We start from the raw sequence: 27,587 nt of genomic DNA, 5'->3' as shown, positions 1-27,587 counted from the left end.
AGTGTTATGGAATATCCTGGCGCTCTATAAATAAAATATAACATAACCATTGGCTTATATACCGAACATGATTACAGAGTAGAGGGTCTCTATCCCTTGATTGGAACAACAATATAGGATAATAATGTAATGTATAATACAGCTGGTTATGTTTTTTCGTTTCTCTTACCCGTTTCAACATCTGTTAAGTAAAGCATTGAGTCGAAACCACCGCTAAGAATTTTCTGTCCGCATTCAGACCACTGAGCATCGCGGGCAGCTTTACTATGGCTTGAGATAGCGCTCAAGCATTTGCCACAGTCCACTGCATCCCAGACCTGAAAATAAAGAATATATATGACTTTTACACTTTTTCAAAAAGTAAGTAGTTTTTATTTCTTGATATAGAAGAATAGATCATTTAGACTAACAAACCAATGAAATGAAGGTGAACTTTACAGTTTACATGGCTCTGTGCGATATAAAATTTAAAAATTCCCAATTTCAAATACATTTTAATGGAATCTCAAGCTTGTATGTATTACTAAATAGGTTAAACTTATATATTTTAGAAATTGCTTAACAGTCTTAACAGTTAAAACTGTTTTAATGCACGTTGTATTTAATTCCGCATAGATTCCAATGCATTTTCCTTCAGACAAATTGAAGCATTTGCTTCGTTATTAAAGTTACAAAATTAGACTTGTATCTACTGGGAATGTACAAGACGTGTACTGAGGTATGCTTTGTGCTTTCAGCAGAGGAAGCTGGGGGAGGAGCTAAATCAGACCGAAGCGTCATTTTCAGACTCCAATAACTAAAGAATACCTGTATCAATTTGAATGCAGTAAAATGTACTGGAGTCCATGCAAAAAGGACCCCAATGTGCATTTAACATGAAAATGGAGCTGGCGTGATCTTTTGCCTTCTTGAAATACCCTGCACAATGTATTTGGCATTCTGGCCATATACAAAAAAATGAATCAATGCCATAGAAAGCTTTGCATGGGACCTGCTGCAATCTAGAATTTGTGAATCAGAACTTGTTGTTTTTGGAAAATTCAACTGTTTTTGTCTGTGTGAGCAATGCAAAATGAAGATGTTCTTCCATGAAATAAATAATGTAAGCGCTTACTGTTTCTTCAGCTGGCTAAAGCACAAAATGTACTAGAAGACAAAAAAAATCCTCTTAACAGAGGCAAATTAAATTACAAGCCATGCTTTTCAAGGGAGGCCAGAAGAATATCAATGCAGTTTTTCTTCGTTGCTGTCACTTTCTTGACAGACACCAATGACATGTTAAGTTATTTTACAATTTTGAAAAAAAAACAAAGTACATAAACAAACTAGATGGCTCTGCATACATTAGAACAAACTTGTGAGCAGGGACACAAGCTGCTATCAAAGTCACCGAAACGCACCTATTTACTAAGAGTCACCGTGAAGAAGAAGGACTTGACTCTTTAGGACGTAAATGACTTGACCCAAACCTCCATTCAACTTAACAGGACCAACAGACTCGATGACCACCGACACTGTCAACCTTTTAAAAATAGACGAGTTGCCGTTCAGGTTAGTCAAGATGGTTTTGCATTAGATTACTTGAATTACTTCAAACCTCTGTGAATAACCAAAACCCTACCAAACTCAAGGGCCAGGAAGTGAATTCTTGTTGTAATGGCGACCAGGCGATCCTCAAGACAATTTATGTATTGAACATTTTGGTTGACCAAGTATTACAAATAAACACAATACCACCACGTGTACATAGTCTTGTAGTAAAATGTATTAAAGCACTGATTCAATATATGAGCACATATTTGGCATTACCTTTCTCCCCTAAAATACTTTGGTTCTAACCCCCCAAAAACATATTTTCCAAAGTGATAGATCTATGGCTACATGACAGGCCATGGGCTTTACTGACTAAAGGGTGAGTTGATAAGAGAGTTTGCAGTTGATAACAGACCTCAATGCAAATGGTGACAATTTGGTCTATACCCCACCCAAATTATATTCAAATATAGATGTTGCCAGAAGCTTCCCGTGAAATTGTGTGTGCGTCGGGGGTAATCTCTGCTTGTTGCCAAAACTCTTCAACTTAGGGTATCCTCTCCATCCCTGAAATAAAAGTATGAAAAAACGTCATTCTGCCATCAACTCTTCCCCACAGGAATAAATGATGGAGAAAAATTGCTTCTAATTAACTTCATTCTAAACAATGAAAAGGGTATAATTTTCTGTGAGGTCACTTAAGTCAAGATATGAACATCAAATGCTAATGACACGCAACGTTTTTAACATATCACTCTGGTTAGAGATATGAAGTGCCAGGAGGGCTGTGTTTTACACCACTTAGCCACATGCAGGGCAATTGAGGTCGGATTAACTCATTCAGACAGGATTTAATTGCATGCCCCATTTTCCTTTAATTGTGAAGCCTTCCAGTCTCAAACTGCGTTCATTTAAAATAGACGTAAACTTTTATCCTCCCTGGTTTGTACTTCAGCGGCAAATTCCTCATTTTAGATATTCACATACAAAACCGTAATAGCGAAAATCCTGATACAATGATTACGGTTCAGAGATAAACCCCTGCTCTCTTTCTGTGGCCCCAGGAGTAACATTATGATATAAATCTACCAAAAGACTGAAGCATTCGGTGAGTTATGAACTCTCACAGGCACTAGAGAGATAATGAAAAATGAAAGACTGATCATTGGATAAAAGTCATTCTTCCGCCTCACCCAGAAGGTGCTTTTAGAGTGAAACATAGTATCTTTATTGTATGCACATGGTTACATAATTATTCGAGGCATAAAATAATACAAAGTAACATTATTTATTGTGTAAATAAAAATATGGGTTAAAACATGTTTTCCGATCACAAATCCAGTTGCAAAAGATGGCGAAATGTAATTCTTGGTGACTGTTCAGGAGAATAAATTAGATTTCGTAACCCATCAAATTATAATAAATATGAAAATAATTCTGGATTATATGGATGTCCTTCAAAAGGTACTTTTAATCAGAGTTGAAGTATCTGTTGTTCTCAGTCTAGAACATAACCAGATTAAGGGCTTGTAGCAGCACTTGACAACTGTAGCTCTCTCGCTGTTTGTATTGATGAGGTTTAAATAACGTTAGTATTTTTATCCATGCATCAATGTATAATAAAAAATTAAAGGCAAAAAGGCACTTAATTAAAGACAAAAGATATGAATATGCCAGGTTAGGATAAAAGCACAATGTAATTATTATCACGTCAGAGGGTGTTATGGGTTTGACAGTAATAACAGTTCAGTAATTTTTGTAATTTTTTTTATTTGTATATGTAAATGAGCATTTCTGCAAGATACTCTCATCAAGCAAAGCAAAGTAAGTGAGGTGGTGAGTGAACTGGTGATATTGGGGACCCGCTAGCTGCTCCCCAACATAAAGTTAACCTTAGATCAACCATATTGCAGAGCACATACGCAGGGGACAGCCATGGATGTTAGATAATTACTTTATGAATAACTGTCTGGATTAGACCCCATTACCTACCTGTTTTCATTTCTGTTTATCCCGGCATCAATTCCATTTATACTCCACCTTTTATACCATTTAAACCATGCCTGCCTTTAATTAATTCATATAGCAGTAAGTTCTGTAAGCACAGAAGGTGAACAGAAAAAAGAAACCCCATGTTCCAGAAACAGGGAGTTGCTGCACGCAAATATATGGGTAAAAGAAGATTATTTAGCACAAAAAAAGCTGACCATTGGAAAGTTTCCCTTTGCAGAACATAGGGAAAGCACAAGAAATGATATATATATATATATATTTTTTTTTTTTTTATTTTATTTATTTTTTTTTCTGTATGTATTCCTTGTGACTAAGCCATGGAATTACGTTGTCCTTTCTGGGAGTAAACAAGATAAGTATGAACCGGATTAATTAGGAAACATTATTATTTACTGGCTACTGCAAATTTCTACATCATACAATCCTGCCTCAACAAAAAGAGACAGATCTGTCTGACTCCTTAATATGAACTAAGAAAAGGAATCCCAGCTCTCCAAACAGCTTCCAGTCTCTAGGACACTTTATTAAGCGAGAACAAACAAAAGCAACGTTTCAGCCAAACAGGGCCTTAATATGAACTATGAACCAAGCCTACCTCATACTCTGCCTCTCCTTCCTTGTCTGAGTGTTGAGATATGATGTCATATGCCGGCTCTCCTCTTTACAAAGTCATACAGCTAGGGGCAAGTGAAAAAGAGTTTGCGCCCGCTAAGCAGACCCCTGAATTGTAAATGAGTCAGTTGTAAATGAAACCCCCAAGAGCTACAGCTCTAGGCCAGTATATTAGAATCTCTATATGTATCTAGCCCAAAAACAATGAGTCAAACAATAGGAGGTGAGCAGGTCAGGGGCCGACAGCGGTGCTTGTTCGTTGAGACTAAGGAGATCCAGAAGGGACAACAACAAAGGTCAAAGTCACACAGTGTCTAACAGCACTCTACATGTGTCCAAAATGCCCTGGGATGGTCTGAAGATGTTCTAACAAGATACAGAAAATGGTCATGAGATAACTCTACATCCCTGTGAGCTTCATCCTAATAGATATAATTCTCAGGTTGGTTTTCTGATCACATTGTGTCTCAAATGATAAAGGACTTATAAAATACAAAATCAGAATTAAGCTTTGCAAAACTGAATTCCATACAGCTTATTGTAAATGAGTACATCGTGTCTGCCAACAAATGGGTTAAACCTCATTTAATAGGAAAGTTACAGTATATGAGCTGGAAGCTCCCAAGAGATGAAAGGGAACAAAATCCATTTAAAACTGAAGCTTTCAGATTATAAAGGAAGTCTCTTAAGTATCTTAAGTATTGTGTTATTGTTTTATTATATTATTTTCAGGAGGAAAAAGAACAAAAAAATCAAAATATAAGCTACCTTTATAAAATCTGATGATGCATTTTCTTTACTTCTGCATCTTTTCTATTTTTTTTTTTGCTGTCAAAAAACATTAATTGGTTAGTTGCTTAACATTTTCTATTCAGCCAAATGCATCATCTTCTCCAGGAAAATAATTACTGTTACCTCGTTTGAAGGATTCGGCTATGCAATTATGTTAAAGCTCTTCCAATGATAAAATGTATTTTTTTTTTTTTTGTTAAATGACACAGCAAAGAAAAAGTACAAACTGACACACGATTGATCTGGCAAGAACAGAAAATGATAAGGAATAAGAAAAGATAAGGGTAGGTTGATCCAGGAAATAAGTAACTATTTTATATATTTAAAGTACACTTCTTAAGAAGCTTATTCTCCCACCTCAATAAACACTTAACGCAGGTTTTTCCTTTGAAACTATGACATCATAGTGAAACTCTTTGGTTCTTCAATGAAAGCCAACTTCCTAGTGCTGATTCCTTGAGTTCCAGCATGTCCAGTAAGTGCTTTATTTATTTATAGAAGAATGCATATTAACGTTGTCATAGAGAGTTTGGGTTACTCACAGAGTACTTTAATGTACATATTTCTATAGTAGGGGTGCCAGGGACATTAGAATACAGCAGCTTGCAAAATACAGCAGTGGCATAACTGTAGGGGTAGCAGCTGCGAGGGGGGCCCTTGCCTCTAGGGGACCACTTGTTCCTGTCTCCTCGTACCGGTTTAAAATAGTTTAGAAAGGGACCTTCAGACCTGGACCGGCACCGGTCAGAAGGGCCCTTTCTAAACTATTTTGAACCCAACATGGGGAGACAGGAACATATCAAGGAATCAAGGTCCATACCTGATTGTGTGCTGGGGCAGTCATGCTGGAATAGAAAAGGGTCTTCCCCAAACTGTTGGTACGCTGAAGCATTAAGATTTCTCTTCACTGGAAGTTAGGGGCCCAAACCCTGAAAAACAGCCCCAAACCGTTATCCCTTCCCCACCAAGCCTTACACTGTACTGTACATTGTACTTGGTGATGTGAGGCTTACATGCAGCTGCTCGGTCATGGTAAACCATTCCATAAACGTCCTGCCGCATAATGTTTGTGCTGATATTAATGACGGTGGAAGCTTGGGTCTCCTCCGTTATGGAATCAGCAGAGTTTTGTGGACTTCTATGCACCATGCGCCTCAGCACTCGGGGACCCCGCTCTGTGACTTAACGTGATGTTCCGCTTCATGGCTGAGTTGCTGCTGTTCCTAAACGCTTCCACTTCCCAATAATACCTCAGCTGACCGTGGAATATCTAGCAGGGATGAAATTTCCCGACTGACTTGCAAAGGTGGCGTCCCATCACAGTACCACGCTTGGATTCACTGAGCTCTTCAGAACGACCCATTTTTCTGTTTGTAAATGCAGACTGCATGGCTAGGTGATTGATTTTATACACTTTGTGGCAATGGTTCTGAAAGAGCTAAATGCAATAATTAAGAGTTTTGTCCCAATACTTTTGTCTATATAGTGTATCTGTTACTGATTCTCCCACCTGGTTTTGTGATTTACCAAATATAGAAGATTAACAATATAATTTAAAAAAACCCTTAAATTTAGAGCTGCAGTACTCTGAGCGGAAACGTTTCCCAATCTCTGGGCTAACTGAAGAGGTTCAAGAGTTCAGATTAGCCCAAGCAAAACTAATGATTAAAAAGCTACTGCTAAAAACTAGTTTTTTATCAAATTTAAGGAAGGGGAAACAAACACAAGGATCTCAACATTTTCCATTACAGACATGTTAATAATGGACATGGCTGGGACCTCTCTGCGTTTGCGTTTGTCCCAGAGACTGTGGGTATCACTGCAATAGTGTAATGAGCTAATTAAAGTAGGGTAAGAAGAGAAGAACTTTAACAAGAGGACATCATGCAGGCAATTCTCATTGCGTCAAGGTAACCGTGAATTAATTATCTTACTTCATGAATTACCCTCAATATGCATAGAGGAAAGAAGAGAAATAGGAGATGTAATAGAAACGTTTAAATACTTAAAGTACACATTCAACTCTTAAAGTTCTCGTTTTACCACGAATGGTCATCTGACTGAACCGTGGATGATTCCTCAGCCCTCAGACAGGGGTACCCAGCCTTGGGTACGGTGACCCTGTAACAATAACTATCTGGCCCATCTAGTCTACCCTTTTCCAATAATTTTTTGCTTTTTTCGTTTTTAGGATAGTTTTATGCACATCCCCGGCATGCTTCAACTCCTTCGCAACATTAATTGCTTACTTTTCCCATTATCTATGAATGCATACTGTTTGTACCAGATCTATAGGCAAAGGGCTGTCCAAAAAAAGTTTAGTTAAGGGCAGTAAATCAAAGGGTTTTTCATGTTCTTAATGTCCCCAAATTGGCTCATTTCGAAATTCCTTTTGGAGGAGCACAGGTGATTATTTAAGAAATGCAGCGATTAGAGAGAGAAATCACGTTTCCCATCGGCACAGCACTCAGTAAATCTATTATTGATAATACACTTTCTATACATGAACAGCATCTTCACTGCTGTTAAGAGCAGCAAGTGTTCTGCTGTAATGAGAAAGTTGTCTTGGCGACTTCTCTTATGTTCATTCTATTTTAAGTGTAGCATTAAAGTTTGCTGACCGCCTCTAACAGCAGAACAAGTAGGGGCAACATCATGATGGACCTGCGCCACACTGAAATTCCCCTCCCAATTATAAGCTGGGGACTGAACAGGCAAACAAGGGCCCAGGTAATGGTTAACTTTCTAATAAGCTATCACCATCTAAGCTCAGTGTAGAGTGTGAATAGAATTGTAATGGTAACAATTACCAAGCACAAGTACAGGATTAACCTCTGATCATCATCAGGTGATCCTCTTCCAAGGGCCTCTGTTATCCTGCTGCTACAGAATAGTAATATTAAAGCCAAGATCCAGCCAAGACATGGTTAATAGAGATAACAAAATGTACATGGCTTTTTATAGGGAAAATTATTATAAGGGGTTATGTCAAAACAAGACAAGAACTTAAATTAGGTATCCAGACAAGACAACCAATGAACGGCTGAGGGTCAATTAACATTAACACACACCCTAGGGGGGAGATAATGTGGCCAATAGGAGAAGCACCTACTCTCCCTGTTAAATCTATGGGGAGTGGCGACCAATGAGTGTAGCGTGTACCCTCTACATGTTAACCTATGGGGACCAGAACAGCTTCACTTTTTTTGTATGTGGCCCCCTAATGACGGCCCCTGGACCATCACCTGTCTTGTCTTATATCCAAGACAAGCTAATGGCATGTTTAAATTCCCTCACTTTTTTAAACTCTACCACTTCTGCTGAGAGGCTATTTCACTTACACACTGCCCACTCTGTGAAGTAAAAGTCTAGATCTGGTAGAGCTGTTGCCCTCTGGACCTTTTAATGTGCTTCTCAATATTACACAGGGATTTTCACATGCAAAGAAACAAAGAGCAAGTCGGAATCCATTCTCATCTAATATTTTGGGCTTTATATTAAAGTTATTATTGTCCCTGTTCATAGAAATGTTATGAACTGCATATGACCCTTTAAACCCTTCAAATGTGGTCCATATGGCATAGAACATACAAGGACCATTGTGCCAGAGAATTGACACAATAAACTTGATTATCCATGAAAAAAGATTAAATAAAAAGTTAATTATATAAAAATAATGAGTGTTTCTTGTTCCTTTACGTCTTTGGAACATGCCTTTCTGTCTTCTCTTGTAATAGCTCAATCTCCAGTCTTCCCACACACGTTTCTGGCTGCTGTTCTGCATTGTTTGTGCTCTACTTAACAATCACTGACTCTCTCGTCTAACTGCGGAGAATAACGTATCTTGCTTGATAAATGGATAGTTTTAGTGTATAAAAGTCCCAGGATATGTAATTTTCACTTAATTCAGTCATTTCGGTGCCCTGAACGAGAGAATTTGACAGCTCTCTGTTTCCATTCTGTTATCACACAAAGAAAATGTACTCATTATTCACGACACTGCGGTCCGTGGAAATTAATCATTATTCCTCCTCTCCGTTTTGACAGCCTGTATATTAGCGATATAAGCCCATCTATAAAGTTTGGCAAATTGCCTTAAATAGCATGGTTTCTGCAGTACTAAGAAAACTGTGTCCTACGTTGTCCATTCAGAGATCTAGAACAAAGCACTGTAGTTAATGTATAAAGCATCAAGCAAAACAAGTCCTTGATCCTACCATATAAGTTGTGTTTGGTCATAAAAACTATGTAAGTCAATTTTAATGGTAAGTAATAAATATGTTACGAAACCTGGGCGTGGCCTATCCTGACCAATCACTGTACAAATATGGACGGCTACGTGGGTATGATCCATCATGATCTTCTTCAGCCCAAACGTTTCAAGAGGTACATTCTATGTTGTAAATTATCATATCAACTAAAATTTTAAAAAATATATAACCATTACATTTAACTTTTTTATAGAAATATTTAAAAAAAAAAAAAAATTTAAAGATTCAAGACATCATTTGTAAGTCCAGAAGGAAACAAGATATTTTATAGCAACAAACAAAATAGAAAAACTGCCTGGGGCTCCACAACATTTTTCCAACTCAACTGGGTTGTCCATTTATAATAATAATTATTTTTATTAGTAATTTTTTATAACTATTACTAGATTTATATACCGCCATTTATGTACTCCACGGCATGGTAATGTCTGTGAAAATATTTCATCACACTTCTCCTCTCCTATAAACTCATGGCTTGACCCTGCAGCCCATAGAAAGGGAGTAAAGTCTGATCAACAATGTTCAGAGTGGCTTTGAGGAACAAGCATGGATGTTATAATTCCTTCTCTGTTAAATGTGTAGTTTGTGGCTGTGGACAACTAAATACCAACTGTGAATATTCTAAACCTTTCCATTCTGCTCAAGAAAAGTGTGATGTAATACTGAATCAGAGACACCCCTTTAATGTGAAACGTTCTCAACAATGACAACTGGTAATCATGATGAAGAACGTCTCATGAACTGCATATGGATTCTATGTGACTTAGTTCTACAGAACAATAGAACAATAGAGTGTACATGCAGGAAGGTCCCAGGTAGGACAGCAGCAAACATTCAATAGCTTTACCCTTACCTTGAATAATGAAGCTCTCATAATGATGACTTTATAATGAGTAAGTAAAGGTTCATAATTGAGCCGCTTCACTTTTATTGTTCCAACAATTAATTGAAAGAAACTAACTCAAAACAGAATTGGATTTCATTTCATCAGCTTTCATTTCTCTTTGTCCACCAATCTGATGTTTTTACTTTTCTTCCAGTGCACTAAACACAGGATGACATCGGCACTTATTTCGAACCCAACTGTTTAACTTTGCTTCCTTACCATGAGGTGATGATGTTTCAGCTTTATGGACCCCCAAGTATGTTGGTATAACTTTGCAGGTGAGCTGGCCCACAGGTTGACCCCTTGGTTTCTATGAAAGGCAAACATGTGGAGCTGAACCAGTGAAGTGGGATAAGACATGTACAAGAGTGTGGTCTAAGTGAGAGAGGAATTGGGTTAAAATCCACACATTTTTATGTGGCTATATATAGTTGCACACATGGGTAAAGTCTTACATAGTTGGAAAACAGTACATAGAAATTGGAAGACACAAAGAAGATTTAAGAAGCCAGTAAGACACACAGCATAGAGGCGCTACTAGAACTAGCCACCGGGCTTCTTAGAATTGTCAAGCTGTGTACATGTAGCCTCTCAACATGTTGCCAACCCAAATCCTATTATAATGTCGAGAAGTTGTATTGGACAGTGATAACTAACTGTCCATGTCAGTGATATGTACACATATGACCTTCACACAGGCATCAATGGCTACATTTAGTGTTTTTCCAAAGCTGTGTACGTACAATATACTAATTCAATAACCATGTTTTATTATATATCAATAAGACATAAGGGGCATTTTGAATTTGGAAAGAAAATTTGTTGTTTGCTCTCACACGCTCTCATTTTTGTTCACTCTCTCTCTCTTATGCTTTCTTGAATGTCTCCATATCGTCTCTTCCAACCACTTCCGCCTCTGTTTCTCGCAGCTCCGTTTCTGTGTCTCGCATCTTCTTGTTCTGCATCTTGTTCTACTAATTTCTTCTCTACTCTCTCTTGGTTCGCATCTCAGTGGACATTACCCTCCAGGCAAACCCCCTCTAATCGAGGTTTAAGGGCGTCACCAGAAGCTCCGCCATTTTGGTGGATTTTTTTCCCGGGAGATGAAACAAAGAAGAGGGAAGAGAGAAGAACAAGAAGATGCGAGACATGGAAGCAGAGCTACGAGACACGGACGCGGTCAGCAGATAATATAGGGAGACATTCAGTGTGTGTGTGTGTGTGTGTGTGAAAGAGCTTCAGATTATTTTTTGGGGGCTTTTTGCTTCATTTTCATCCATTTCGTGGAGGGTCTGGCCTCATTTTTAGAGATTTGTACAAATTGACGAAAATGCAAGCTTCATTAAATTAGCAATTTGTACGAATCCGATTGCACAAGTCTAATATAAATATACATCAAAACTAAACATATATATAATCACCACACGCATATAGCCTACCTAATAATCCGCTGAATATATCAAAAGCAGACCTTCAATTTGTTGCACTACAAGTACAGAACGTTAAAAAAATATATGCATATGCTTGATTTATGGTATAAAAAAAGATTTGTTGTCCTTTTTTCTTTGAAGAATGAAAAACCTACCATGCTATCAACATATAAACACGTGTAATCTCTCTAATCAGAGAAATTGTGAAACAATCCGGTTCCCTTGACAACAGCATATCCGGAGACAAGGAGCAGAAGAATTAACAAGCCGGTGCATCTCTGCTACTACAAACGATAACATATGGCTATACAGGACGTGTGCATATGAATATTCATAATGTGGTTTTTCCTGTACTGCCTCTTCGATTTACATATTTATTAACACTTTCTATGTTTAATGGGCCATGGAAATAAGCACAGAATCTGAACAGCTGGAGGTCTTGCGTCTGTCACAAAAATCTATAGATTAAGGTGTTATGTAATTCAAATATACATCTATATACACTACATTAAGAAACAAGCTGGATCTCCCAAGCACAGCAAGACCGCCAGCTATTAATGATGTAAGTAGAAGCAGCAAAGAGGATTTAAATGGACACTTCAGCCATCATATGCACTTTAATGCATATGATAGATGTGTGGCCCCTTTTAAATTTTGTGGTGTAACCCTGTCTAATGCAGAACCCCCCATTTGTTTTTGCCCTCTTCACCAACCCTAAATTATTTTCCATGTAAGAGATTTGTTTGGCCAAAGAGATCTCCTTAAACGTGATATAGTTCCAGTTTTGCGAATGCCGTTGGCACGGGAGGTTGGTCGGAATGCCATGCTCAATGCTCACGCACGGAAATAGGAGCACTTTCCTGCCGCCAGCTGGCTGGTTCAATCAGTGGTGGGAATTGTTGGACCTCGGAGGAGGAGGTTACCTCGACTCAAAAGCAGCAAGAGATGTAGCTGAAAGTGAATGTGGACAAATAAAATAGGCTTTACTTCTGTAATTTAAAATTACTACTAAATGCTACTATGCTATCCTAAGATAAGATGTATATATGTGTGTGTGTATATATAGTATTGTAACTAGTTATCCTTCAATGAAGTATAGTTTGTTTTATTTGTACATGAATGGTGCTAGATGGTACAATAAATTTTCACCCAGATACTTCACCATAGTTGTGTGCTTTATGCTGCTCAATAAATCTGTCACGGCTTTCCTTTGCTGCTGCGAACTGCTTAAAAGAACAGTCCCCTGTGTTACTAGTCATAAAAAAATCTCTAAAGTCGTTGCCATAAAGTATCCTCATACTCTGGCGCTTTCTGCAGGGACAGCTGAAATACAACATAGGAATACAAATAAATGGGGGCAATCCAAGAAAAGTGGATACAGGAGACATGTAAAGGACACTGACCATATGCCAAGGCATGTACTTGTGACTCTTATGTGAAGGTATCACTAACATTTACAGTCTTACTTCAAATCTACAAGAAACAAACATTCATGGAAGCTGCCCTTTAACTTATTATACTGGGCTCTCTGTATAACTGGTTTAGTACATGAGTTGCTTATCAGGTTTCATTAATTTGATTGTATTTGGAGTATATGGTGAATAATCAGAGTCCAGTGGCGGCATGCTTTACACCACTTGATCAGACGGTCGGCCTTGTACTTGGTGATGCTGCTGCTTGGTCATGGAAACACATTCCGTGAAGCACCCGCCGCACAGTTTTTGTGCTGATATTAATGACGGTGGAGGAGCGTTGGAGACTTTTACGCACCATGCGCCACAGCACTCAGTGACCCAGCTCTGTGACTTTACGTGGTCTTCTGCTTCGTGAGAGTTGCTGCTGTTCCTAAACACTTCCACTTTCCAATAATACCTCTATCAGCTGACCATGGAATATCTAGCAGGTATGAAATTTCACAAGCTGACTTATTGCAAAGGTGGCGTCCTATCACAGTACCACGTTTGGATTCACTGAGCTGTTCAGAACGAACCATTTTGTTGCAAATGCAGACTGCATGGCTAGATGCTTGATTTTATACACCTGTGGCAATGGGTCTAATTGAAAAACCTAAATTCAAGTACCAATAAACACGACGTGCAAAATAAATTAAGCAGTAGCAGGCTATAGGTTCAATTTAAGAGGGTGCATGCAAAAATATCTCCTTTGTACCTTTGTATGTTTCTGAACCTATAGATAATAAAAAGAACCTGATTGCTGCAGGGAAACCATATATAACCATTCTAGAATGTCACATTGTTTATGTGACCAGTGACGTATTCTGGCCTAGGGTGGCAGGTTCAAGGGCGGTGCCCCCCCCCCCCCCAGCAAACCTGGAAGGGGCTAGATTGCCCTCTTGGGTGATCAGGCTGGCCGGTATGTTACTGTTCAATGAGCCATTATGGAGGTTGCCACCATAAAAGAGGTATAGAGCACTTTTATGTCAGGTAGCACCAGGATACAGAATATCCCAGCACTCCACAGTAAGGGCCGGGGTTGTGGAGGTAAATACACCTCTGTAGGTAACACAAAGGAATGCCCATTTCTGCCAGCGATTCTGTGGTCTTCATGAACAGTTACAGAGAACCGAGGTTCCAGGGATCCGATCTTCTCATTTAGCATTTAATTGGTCTGCATGCCTGTTGCAATGCAGGGTATTATCAGTGCTACACTACACCGATTTAATTGATGGACCTCGTTAATGGCTTCATTTGCAGCTCAGATCCTGAGCCTCAGATGGTTTGCAGCGCTGTGTATATACCGCCGACTTCAGGACAAAAAAAAACAACAAGAGATTTCTTTACTGTCAGTGAATCAAAAAGTAGAGCAAGCAGGTTTGTGTTTCCTTGGCAACAAGACATTTAAACTGACAAGGAGGAACGAGAAAGAAATTAAAAGCTTTTTTTGCAGTTAGAATAATTTGCAAGTATATATCTAGATGCTATGCATATTCATAATGATTATTCAACAAACAGATCACAAGCTTGAATCCTAAGTGAACAGATAAAAATGATATAAAGGGAAGTAAAAAAGCTTTAAGACTACATTCCATAAAATACAAAGCACAAATCTCCTGCTATGGGTAGTTTAAAGGACATTGGTGGTTTCATTTTTATTAATGGTATTCTATTGTAAGACACACTGGAGACAATCCGTTTTGCTGCAGAGGCATCAAACATCCAAGATGAGAAGGTTCTGAGAATACAGACACCTTATTAAAGATAACGTATACGACTCAATATATTTAGACTGCATGCCGACAAAATGTGGTTATATATAAATAATTACCCTACTTAATGGTTACAAAAGGGTCAGCTTCTCGACATGTTATTTGAACTGAATGATTAGAATGTGACACAATGCTGACACAATTTGAAATTATTCTAGCCTTGGTGCCTGAATAATTATAATTTTAATAAAGACAGGAGGCTTCCTATTTTGCATATCCTCCTTTACTCTCACCAACAGCAGCAAAGAAAGAGTTAATAACACAAGTGAAAACAACCAATAGAAACAGTACACAGGTGGTATATAAACCCCTTAACTATCTTCCTCTTCCTCTTTCGTCCGCTGTGAACCGGAACCGAAGAACGCAGCAAACCGTCTAGCAATGTAAAACCGAACCCAACACTCAGAACAGGAGCTCGAACTGGAACCAGAGTCAAGAGCAAGGCGACAATGCACTCCAACTGGGAAACAGAACCGCTATGACACGGAGATGGCATCAAGCTGAAACAAAGAGAGAGAGAGAGAACAGAACCAAATTCCTCACGAACATGGTAAATCACAGTAAAACGAGCATCGCTGACAGTCATCACAAATTAAACGCAACGGAGCAGACAAAACCCAAAACACCGAATTCAAACCCGCCCTACTTACCCAGAGTGTACACCTAACCATCGGGAGGGCAGGGAGGGAAAATACTCGCCTCCTGTCTTTATTAAAATTATAATTATTCAGGCACCAAGGCTAGAATAATTTCAAATTTTAAGGCAAGACAGGAGGCTTCCTATTTTGCATTTTTAACGCCTGAAACCAACACCAATGCCCCCGAAGAAACCGGGCGGAAATAAAATGCCCGAAAGGTGGAGGCACGGGACCAATCCGCCGCTGGCAGAATATCCACTAAAGCTCCACCAGCCCGAAGGGCACAGAAGGCCGCAGCCCCCCTTACGGAAAGAGCAACGATGCTCTTGTAGGAGAAGAAACACGGCTAGGATACAGACGAGGACAAAGTCTTGGTCCGCCTGTGGATCCGAAAGAAAAGACACTCGGGGGAGAATAGAGACAGCATGAGCATCCAAAGCTCTAACATCCGAAACCCTACGAAAGGATAAGAGACACAACAGAAGGGTAAGGTTCGCCGACAACTGTTGGAGGGAGAGCGAATCGTTGTCTGGCCATACCTGAAGGAAATACAACACGACAGCTACATCCCACAGAGAACTGTAGCGTGGCGCCGGAGGACGGGATAAACTAATACCGCTCAAAAGGCGGCAGACTAAGGGAGCCCTACCCACAGGCTCGCCCTGAACTGCCATACCTGCCTGCCCCCGTGAAATTGAAGAAATCGCCGGAAATCTGGGTGAATCGGGACGGAGAGAAAACGTCCGACAGGTCTAACCGTGTAAACCAATCGCCTTCCGACATAAGGTCTCAGGAGAGACGGATCCCTGCCATTTTGAAGTGGCGATAAACAACGAAAGCATTGAGAGCCCATAGATTGATCACCGGGCGGAAATCCCCAGTGCGTTTGCGTACTAGGAAAATGGAGCTGAGGAAACCGATTGATCCTTTTGCCCGCTGGATAGCCCCCTTGTCGCGTAAGGTGTGGAGTTCTGCTTCTATGAAGGCCTGATCGTACTTGAAAAGGGGAAGAGATGAAATCTATCTGGAAAACCTGTACCGTTTAGAGGATCCAAGGGTCCGACAAAATCCACACCCAGTTGTTGAAAAGATATATGGCCCGCAACCCGAGGAGGGAAAGAAGGACAAGAAGCATTCGGACTTACCGAAACCGGAGTGTCCCCTGGGAAATCCGGAAGCGCCTCTACTGCCTCCGCGTGGGTTGAAGGCCCTCTCTGTTGGAACGGAGTCCTGTAGGATGTCTGGTTCTGAGGGAAGAACCGGGAGCCTTGGGATGAACGGCTGGCGGCCCGGCCCCGCGGTCGACCAGCCGTCCCAGAAAAACGAGGGCCAGTCTGAAAGACCTTCCTCATTGACAGTTTGGCCTTATTCCATGATGTCATCAAGGACACGTGGCGGTTTAACTCCTTGACGAATGTGTCTCCAAACAGTAAGCGGCCGCACCTAGGTCTTTAGGGCCCAATTCCACCAACCTGGGATCCATGCGAGTAAAGCCGCTTTTCGACGTTCAGTAGCGATTGAAATATTCGCATTTCCCAACAGGCATACCACACGAAGTGCCCAATCTCGGATAGTCTTGGGATCAAGGGGTGTCTCCTGTAGAAATGCTCTGTCTGCTAGGGATAGGATTTGGGTGACTGCTCCCAAGGTCTGCTGGGGATCGGCTAGGTGGGGCTCATCCACCAAATACTCACGGACGAAGCGCGAGTCCAGTCCAATTTGCTGAAGCCTCTGATTCATTAGAGAATCCCCGTGCCATACGTCCACTATAGATAATGGGTCATGCAAAGGAGTGTCAGAGGGTTTTGGGAGTTTGGCAGGTACCTTACCCTTGCCGGCTGAAACACTACTGCCCTTCCAAGGGCGTTTGGAGCCGGAAGCCTCTCCTTCAGATTTCTCAGATTCTGACTCCGATGGTATTGCCTCTGGTCTGGAGGGAGCAGGAGGCTGCCCTTGGGGCAAATTGGCAGACATTTTAGAGGAAAAAGGATTCCACTGAGTTAGAAAAACTTTGCCCCTAACCAGGCCATAAAGGCATCCTGGGATGGCACAGTATCCTGAGACATTATGTCAGTATAAGGTAGGCGACGAGAACAGGGGCTCAGCCTGTATTAATGTGCAGAGAACAGGGGCTCAGCCTGTATAAATGTACAGAGAACAGGGGCTCAGCCTGTATAAATGTACAGAGAACAGGGGCTCAGCCTGTATAAATGTGCAAAGAACAGGGGCTCAGCCTGTATAAATGTGCAGAGAACAGGGACTCAGCCTGTATAAATGTGCAGAGAACAGGGACTCAGCCTGTATAAATGTGCAGAGAACAGGGACTCAGCCTGTATAAATGTGCAGAGAACAGGGACTCAGCCTGTATAAATGTGCAGAGAACAGGGACTCAGCCTGTATAAATGTGCAGAGAACAGGGACTCAGCCTGTATAAATGTGCAGAGAACAGGGACTCAGCCTGTATAAATGTGCAGAGAACAGGGGCTCAGCCTGTATAAATGTGCAAAGAACAGGGGCTCAGCCTGTATAAATGTGCAGAGAACAGGGACTCAGCCTGTATAAATGTGCAGAGAACAGGGACTCAGCCTGTATAAATGTGCAGAGAACAGGGACTCAGCCTGTATTAGTGTGCAGAGAACAGGGACTCAGCCTGTATTAATGTGCAGAGAACAGGGGCTCAGCCTGTATTAATGTGCAGAGAACAGGGGCTCAGCCTGTATAAATGTGCAGAGAACAGGGACTCAGCCTGTATAAATGTGCAGAGAACAGGGACTCAGCCTGTATAAAATGTGCAAACCACATGGACTCAGCCTGTATAAATGTGCAAACCACATGGACTCAGCCTGTATAAACGTGCAAACCACATGGACTCAGCCTGTATAAACGTGCAGACCACATGGATTTAGCCTGTATAAATGTGAAGACCACATGGACTCAGCCTGTATAAATGTGCAGACCACATGGACTCAGCCTGTATAAATGTGCAGACCACATGGACTCAGCCTGTATAAATGTGCAGACCACATGGACTCAGCCTGTATAAATGTGCAGACCACATGGACTCAGCCTGTATAAATGTGCAAACCACAGGGACTCAGCCTGGGGGATGCAATTCCGGAAAAAACCCAACGAATATTGAAAATAATGCAGGGCTCACCCTGTAACCACTCCAGTGAGGCACAGAAGAGAAGGAGCTCTTTAGAGTAATGCCGGCGATATATGGTTCAAAATCGCTTCCACACACAGAACACACAACGTTACTGTAGGGATCCGGAAAATAACTGAAGAAAATGGCGATCGGAACTCATATAAAAAGGGGACCCGGATAGGGATAAAAGACGGGGGGGAAAAAACCCAAAACGCACAGATGCAAAGAAACAATGAATATAAATAATGAAAGACAAGTAAATATACATACATATATATATAGCGTATTTGCGCGATTATAAGACGAGGTTTTTTTCAGAGCAAATGCTCTGAAAAATACCCCTCGTCTTCTAATCGGGGTCGTCTTATAATCAGACCTCAAATAGAGGTCTGACTATGAGACTAAGATCCAGATCCCCCGCACCGCTGCAGGGGACCTGGATCCTTCTGTCTCCCCATCCCACACACACTTACCGGTGCTTCCAATTTCCTGCTGTATACCGGGGCAGCGGGTGGACGTCCACGCGATGTCAGAGATCAGAGTTCCCCGCACCTCCTTCCGCCTGCAGCGGGAGACAGAAGGAAGACTGCTGCCCCGGTATAGAGCAGGAAATTGGAAGCACCAGTAAGTGTATGTGGGGTGGGGGGGGGGGGGTGTTAAATGGGGGGGAGACAGAAGGAAGACTGCTGCCCCGGTATACAGCAGGAAATTGGAAGCCCCGGTAAGTGTGTGTGTGTATGGGGGAGGAGTGTTAAATGGGGGCATAGGGCATTTCTGGAGGCAGAGTGCTCTATGAAATGCCTTTTAACCACCTGAATGCCACTCTGCCTCCTGAAATGCCTTATACCTCCCTATATGCCACTCTGCCCCTGTGCTGTCCTCTGGACTGTATTTATTTAATGTCCACCATATTGTCACTTCTTCCATCACCATGTTGTTTATATGTATTGTTGTTTTGCTGCCACCTGCTGGCCAGAATTCGTATGCTGCACGCCTCTGTTCTTGTTAATAAAGTTGGGCGTGTTTTCAGGAGCCTGGGTCCATGTCACTTCCTCCAACCCTTATGAGAGGGATCTGCTTTCTGTGTGACTGGACATTCATCTCTCGGGCACGTAAGGCATCAGTTTTTTGACCAGCAGATAGCTTTAGGAAAGATATTAACAGACAACACCAAGGTTTCAGTATCATTGTTTGTGTTTGACTTGGGTCAAATAAACCCACATTGATTCAAATCTCCGTGTTTACGTGTATCCATCTAACCTGAGCTTTTGCCGGTCCTGTCTGCTCCACTGCTTGGACACGAAGGTAGGAAAGTCACACAGCCACTACCAGTTACACCTTCATTCGCCTTCATGTGGGGACAGAACAGTCAAAAAACTGCCTTAGTGACCAGTACCACACTCAGGAATCTCCCTAGCAACAGGCTCACGTGCAGCAAATCTGCCCAGCCACTGAACATGTCTGGACAAGCCTAGGGGAATCAACGTGCATCTGCAGTATCTACTCCCTCGCCTGGAAGTCCTCCACAACTCCAAAACCCCAGCAATTCACTCAAAACACCTTAGGAAGCTTATCAGGTGCCCTATAGGAACCGTGCAGCGATTTTCAGCCCCCAATTCAAAAGTTTATTTTCTTAAAGAGATAGCGCACCTTAAATCAAAATGGCCGAAAAGGACCTTGCTGAGTTCCCCAGTGATAAAACAAAACAAATGCAACCTGATAATGGTAATTATGAAGAGCAGGAAGCAGAGCCCACGCTTCCAGCAGATCAAGACGCACGACCGAAACGCTCTCTTAAACCGACGATAAAGGTCATTGAAAACTATCACACCATGAAAGATGAGCTATGTGATAACCTGGAAGAGCAATGGGAACGGGTTTCCTCCCTCATGTCAGGACTTAAATCCTCCTCAGGTGGTGCTGCCAGGTTACAAGTCGCCATTGGACGGCTGAACACAGCTTATGAAAGATACAAGGGACTATCTACAAGGTATATAACCTTTCTAAAAGACTCTAATATCGATGAAGCCTCATCAGAACTGAGCAAGGCAGAATCATTAGACAGAGAAAGAGACGCCATGGTGCAGGATGTTAAAGATAAAGCGGAACTCCATATCTCTCATATGCAAGAAACTAGATCACACAGATCAAATTCATCTAAACATTCCTCTCGGTCATACAGATCATCGCGCTCTAGAAGCTCAGCCATGAGTGACAGAATACTAGAGGCCCGCATAAATGCAGAACAATCCAAGGCGAGACGTACCTTCATTGAGAAAACAGCTCTTGCAAAGGCAGAAGCAGAGGCCAAGAGAGCTGGGGCAGAAGCAGAGGCCAAGAGGGTAGAAGCAGAAGCAGAGGCTCGGATAAAGATTTTTGAATCAGAGATGGATGAGGAAATTGCGTTAGCCGAAGTAAGAATACTTGAGCAAGCATTGAGCCAAGGTCTTGATCCAGTCTGCTCACTACCACAGGAAATGGACGATCCAGTCGATCGCACCAGTGACTATGTGCTGAAACAGTTACCCGTGTCACCCCCTATTTCCAGTACTGTACAAGCCGACAACACTGAAACCTCCGAACCAGCTTTTCCTACGGTGCTAGTGCCACCCACAGCACCCGAGCAAGCTAATAACCGTCACCCGGATGTGCCCACTCAAGGACAGTTATTACAGCAAGATCAGGTGTTTTCTGGCCTACCTCCACAGCTCAAGCAGCAGTCATCAGAATCTACAGAGGCTAAACCACAGCTCAACCCTGCAGCAACATCATTTTACCCGGTAGCATCTCACCCTTTCACGCCAAGCAGCCCATACGCCCCAGGGGCATCACAAGTTGTCATGGCAACAAGCGGTGAGAAATCAGATATGTCTGAGTTCGCTAGGTTTATGGTGAGCAGAGAGCTAATCAACACCAGTCTTTCAAAGTTCGATGACCGTGCAGAGAGCTATAGAGCCTGGAAAGCAACCTTCAAAGCCGCCATTGCCAACCTCAACCTAACCGTAGAGCAAGAACTTGACCTCATGATCAGATGGTTGGGCCCAAGCTCTACAAATCGTATCAAGAGCCTCAGAACTGTCTATGTGGGACAAGCAGAAGCAGGTCTCGCTGCCGCCTGGCAGAGACTTGAACGTACCTTTGGTAGTGCAGAAGCGATAGAGAAGGCCCTATTCCAGAGACTGCAAAACATCCCAAAGATCAATCTCAAGGAAGTCCATAAGCTTCAGGACTTAAGTGATCTGCTCATGGAACTGGAGCTAGCCAAAAAAGACCCTCGTTTGACTGGGCTGTGCTACTTGGATACAGCGCATGGAGTGAACCCAATTGTTGTGAAGCTACCATACAGTCTGCAAGAGAAGTGGGCAGCGTCAGTCTCAAGGTACAAAAGAGCGCATGATGTCACCTTTCCCCCATTTATTCATTTCTGTAAGTTCATCGATGAACAGTCCCAAATGAGGAATGACCCCAGCCTTGACTTCCTGGAGTCCAACACTATAGCCTCAGCGACGTCATCATCAAGGTATGAAAGTGTCATGCATAAACACAGAGACTTTAAGAGCAGCGTGAGCGTTAGAAAGACTAACCTACCATCACCTGCAGTACCCATGGGAAAACAGTACACTACCTCATTAGGAGACAAGTCCTTCAATCGTGAATGTCCCATTCATAAAAAACCACACTCATTGAACAAATGCAGAGGGTTTAGATCCAAAACCATACAGGAGCGCAAGAAAGTCCTCACCGAGCTTGGGGTATGTTTCAGATGCTGCGCTTCAGTGGAGCACATGGCTAAGGACTGTAAATCTGCCATCAAGTGTGAAGAGTGTCATAGCGAAAGACATACCTCAGCTATGCATCCAACCCCACTCGCCAGAGACTCACCGGCTGCAGTCGCCATTAGTCCCGCTCCAAGTCATGGCGGGGAGCCCCAGAATCACGCCAACACCACCACAGCTGTTTCCTGCTCATGCTTGGAAGTATGTGGGGAGAGTCAGAGAGAGAAATGTTGTGCCCGACTATGCCTAATCAAGGTTTACCCAGATGGACAACCAGAAAAGGCAGTAAGAATGTATGCCATCATCGACGACCAAAGTAACCGGTCCCTAACGGGACCTAAATTCTTTGAAGCCTTTGGAATCAAAGGACCATCAGAACCCTACACCTTAAACACCTGCTCGGGCCGCATAGAGACTAGCGGCAGAAGGGCACAAGGATTCATTGCTTCTCCTATCAATGGGGATACCGAAATACCCCTACCGACGCTGATCGAATGCGACCAAATACCCAACCATAGGGATGAGATTCCTACCCCAGAAGCTGCATTTCACCAACCACACCTAAGGCACATAGCCAGCCTTATCCCACCTATGGACATCAACGCCGAGATTCTACTCCTGCTCGGCAGAGACAATCTAAGGGTACACAAGGTACGTCAACAATGTAATGGTCCCGACTATGCGCCATACGCCCAGAGACTGGACTTGGGATGGGTAGTCATAGGGAACGTATGCTTAGATCAACCAGGAATTGACTCCTTCAAGACTTATGTGCGTGTAGATGGACGCGCAACTAGCATTAAGCCGTGTCCTCATCACTATGAAGTTAAAGAGAAGTCTCCAGACCTCATACAGCAACCTGACATCATTTCTCCCTTCTTTGCCGACGACTTGGGGAGATCAGTTTTTCACACAACCAAGAACGACGATAAAGTAGCCTTGTCAGTAGAGGACAGAGAATTTGTCAAGATAATGGACAGCGAGTCCTTTAAAGACGAAACCAATCACTGGGTTTCTCCATTACCCTTCCGAGCTACCAGGCTAAGACTCCCTAACAATCTGGAACAAGCTCTGTCTAGATTTAACTCTCTTCAGCGTACCATGAACAGCAAGCCTGAAATGAGAAAACACATTGTCGCCTTTATGGATAAAATATTCCGTAACAACCACGCAGAAATAGCTCCATCCTTAAGGAAGAACGAAGAGTGCTGGTACTTGCCTTCATTCGGAGTGTATCATCCACGGAAACCTAATCAAATTAGGGTCGTTTTTGATTCAAGCGCCAAACATCAAGGTGTATCTCTAAATGATGTTCTTCTCACAGGTCCCAATCTGACAAATAACTTAGTAGGAGTGCTGATGAGGTTCAGGAAAGAGCCTGTTGCCATCACTGCCGACATTGAACAGATGTTCCACTGTTTCGTAGTCAGAGAGGATCACCGTAATTTCCTCAGGTTTCTGTGGTACAAGGACAACGACACCAACGCAAAGATGGTGGAGTATCGAATGAGGGTGCATGTATTTGGAAACAGCCCTTCACCTGCAGTAGCAACTTACGGCCTTCGGAGAACTGCGTTAGAAGGAGAGTCCGAGTATGGTGCAGACGCGAGAGACTTTGTAGAAAAGGACTTCTACGTAGATGACGGACTCAAATCACTACCGACTGAAGAAGCGGCTATCAGTCTGCTCAAGAGGACTCAAAAAATGTTGTACCAAGCTAAACTTAGACTACACAAAATTGCTTCAAACAGCCTGGCCGTAATGAGAGCCTTCGAGTCAGGTGATCATGCACCTGGATTCAAGGACATTAACCTGGGACTGGACAGTCCACCTGTGCAGAGGAGCTTGGGCCTCAGGTGGGATCTCTCGGCCGACTCCTTCGGTTTTCAAATAAGTTGTACAGACAAGCCATTCACAAAACGTGGTGTCCTATCAGTGGTGAACAGCCTATTTGATCCGCTGGGATTTGTAGCGCCCATCACCATACAAGGTAGATCCCTACTGAGACAGCTTTCTGAAACCGTCAAGGATTGGGATACCCCACTTCCTTCTGATAAAGAGCAAAAATGGGAAGCCTGGAAACAATGTTTGTGTGCCTTGGATGAGATCCACATCCCGAGATGCTATGTCAAAACCTCATCTACCTCTAGCATAAAGAAAGAACTCCACGTGTTCTCAGACGCCTCCACGGAAGCCATAGCAGCGGTTGCCTATCTGAAGGTGACAGAACCCAACAATCAAAGCCACATTGGATTCGTCTTTGGTAAGGCTAAATTGGCTCCCAAGCCTGATCGTACTATTCCCAGACTTGAACTCTGTGGGACTGTGTTAGCAGTGGAGATTGCAGACTTCATACAACAAGAACTGGGTGTCGACATAGAAGAGGTCCAGTATTACACGGACAGTAAGGTCGTTTTAGGTTACATTTATAATCGGACTAAACGATTTTATGTGTACGTCAGTAACCGCATAGAGAGAATCAGGAGGTCTTCAAAACCTGAACAATGGCACTATGTGCCATCCAACTTTAATCCAGCAGACCACGCCACTAGGCCGATGTCTATAGGTTCCTTTATTAACTCTTCTTGGCTTACAGGTCCGGAGTTTCTGTTGAGACAGAGGGACGAATGTGTACAGGAAGTTTTCAGCATCCAGGATCCGGATAATGATCCAGAAATCCGCGCTGAAGTTAGTGCATTAGTTACTGGAATAAAGCAAACCTCCAGCCTCGGTTGTCAGCGCTTCAAGCGTTTCTCCCGTTGGATGAGACTCGTTAGAACTATCGCTCGGTTAGTGCACATTGCGAGATGTTATCACAGTACTCAAGGAGATAAAAATTGTCTTGGTTGGCATGTCTGTCATAAACCCCTCTCTGCTGAAGATATCTCTCATAGTGAGTCCCTCATAATACGCCATGTCCAGCAGGAAGAATTCAACGTAGAATGGAAGTGCTTGTACAACAAACAGCGGATTCCAATAAAAGGCCCTCTTGCCAATTTAAATCCAGTTATGGACGGTTCTGGCTTGCTGAGAGTCGGTGGTCGTTTGAATCAAGCCCACCTAGGAGTTGCAGAACAAAATCCTCTCATCATTCCCAGCAAACATCATATCACTGTCTTGCTGATCCGACACCATCACGAAAAGGCTGAACACCAAGGCAGACAAATCTCTGAGGGCAGGTTACGGTCTGCAGGCCTTTGGATTATAGGTATGAAAAAACGTGTGGCCCAAATACTGCACGACTGTGTGCACTGTCGTAAAGCAAGAGGAAAACAACTACACCAACAAATGGCTGACTTACCTGTGGATAGACTATGTACAGAGCCACCATTCACCTACGTTGGCCTAGACATTTTTGGGCCATGGATGGTGTCTGCACCCAAGACCCGCGGCGGTCACGCAAACAGTAAACGTTGGGCTGTACTATTCACTTGCATGAGTGTGCGGGCCGTTCACATAGAGGTAATAGAATCCATGGACACATCCAGCCTTATTAATGCCTTAAGACGGTTCTTCGCAATCAGAGGACCAGCGAAACAGTTGAGGTCTGACCACGGAAGCAACTTCATCGGAGCAAGTAAAGAACTGAACATCGATACCAAGCCCATTCAAGATCAGTTAGCAGAGAAAGGTTGCACTTGGATTTTCAATCCTCCTCATAGTTCCCACATGGGGGGCTCCTGGGAGAGGATGATCGGGATCTCACGCAGCATCTTGAATTCTATGTTAATGGATGTAAACTCTTCAAGGCTCACACATGAGACCCTAGTCACCCTTCTCGCTGAAGTTTCAGCCATAATCAATTCAAGACCACTTGTGCCAGTGTCTATGGATCCTGAAACACCAACTATACTGACTCCGGCTATTCTCCTTACCCAAAAAACGGAGAATACGCTAATACCTAGTAAAGAATTTACCCATGCGAACATCTACCAGAAACAATGGAAACGTGTACAATACCTAGCGGATTACTTCTGGAACAGGTGGCGAAAGGAGTATCTTGTGATTCTTCAAGGAAGAAGAAAATGGCAACACCACAAACCAAACTTGAAAGAAGGAGACCTCGTGTTGATGAAGGAGCAACAAACCGAACGGATTCACTGGCCTATGGGACTTATTACAAAGGTTTTTCCTAGCAAAGATGGCAGGGTCCGGAAGGTGGAATTGAATATCTTCAGAAAGGGTGAGCATAAGACGTTTGCAAGGCCAATTAACGAACTTATTCTGATACTACCCATCGAGAACATCCCTGCAGGATAAACAGAACTGAACTTGAATTTTGTGGATCTTCTCCATTCCAAGTTTGAAACAGGACTATCTTGTAATGTTTTATTCTAACATGTTTGTTACAGGTTTGTTCCATATATTTTTTGGACATTAGTCATAGTGAAATTCCCTCGGGAATTTCAGACGGGGAGTGTGCTGTCCTCTGGACTGTATTTATTTAATGTCCACCATATTGTCACTTCTTCCATCACCATGTTGTTTATATGTATTGTTGTTTTGCTGCCACCTGCTGGCCAGAATTCGTATGCTGCACGCCTCTGTTCTTGTTAATAAAGTTGGGCGTGTTTTCAGGAGCCTGGGTCCATGTCACTTCCTCCAACCCTTATGAGAGGGATCTGCTTTCTGTGTGACTGGACATTCATCTCTCGGGCACGTAAGGCATCAGTTTTTTGACCAGCAGATAGCTTTAGGAAAGATATTAACAGACAACACCAAGGTTTCAGTATCATTGTTTGTGTTTGACTTGGGTCAAATAAACCCACATTGATTCAAATCTCCGTGTTTACGTGTATCCATCTAACCTGAGCTTTTGCCGGTCCTGTCTGCTCCACTGCTTGGACACGAAGGTAGGAAAGTCACACAGCCACTACCAGTTACACCTTCATTCGCCTTCATGTGGGGACAGAACAGCCCCATAATATGCCTTTTAACCCCCTAAATGCCAGAGTGGCATATAGGGGTATAAGGCATTTCTGGAGGCAGAGTGGCACATAGGGGGTTAAAAGGCATATCATGGGGCACAGTGGCATATAGAGGGTTAAAAGGCATATCATGGGCCACAGTGCCATATTGGAGTGGCAAGCCTGGGGGCAGATGTGCGTAACTGGGGGGCAGGTTGGAAAATACAAGGAAATAAAAACAAAAAAATATTTTTCTCAATCATAGCTTTTATTAAAAAATGTAATAGTTTACATGAATTAACATTTACTAGTAAAACTTTTTTCCTATAGGGTCGTCTTATATTCAGGCTTTTTT

The 27,587-nt window shown here is 42.4% G+C and overlaps 1 protein-coding gene across 1 annotated transcript in view; it reads right to left on the bottom strand.

Moving 5' to 3' along the window:
• Nucleotides 1-27,587, bottom strand: part of LOC149277540 (WD repeat-containing protein 25-like) — a 72,986-nt gene that overhangs the window by 26,217 nt on the left and 19,182 nt on the right. The window contains exon 2 of the mRNA XM_089502744.1: nucleotides 170-317. Within this exon, the coding sequence (XP_089358870.1) occupies nucleotides 170-317 (148 nt within the window). The remainder of the gene's footprint in view (nucleotides 1-169; nucleotides 318-27,587) is intronic.

The sequence above is a fragment of the Sceloporus occidentalis genome, unplaced genomic scaffold (assembly GCF_023333645.1).
Source record: "Sceloporus occidentalis isolate IW3139 unplaced genomic scaffold, rSceOcc1.0.p SCAF_210, whole genome shotgun sequence".
NCBI lineage: Eukaryota > Metazoa > Chordata > Lepidosauria > Squamata > Phrynosomatidae > Sceloporus > Sceloporus occidentalis.
The sequence above is the reverse complement of the archived record's forward strand: the minus strand, read 5'-3'. Positions and strand labels throughout refer to the sequence as shown.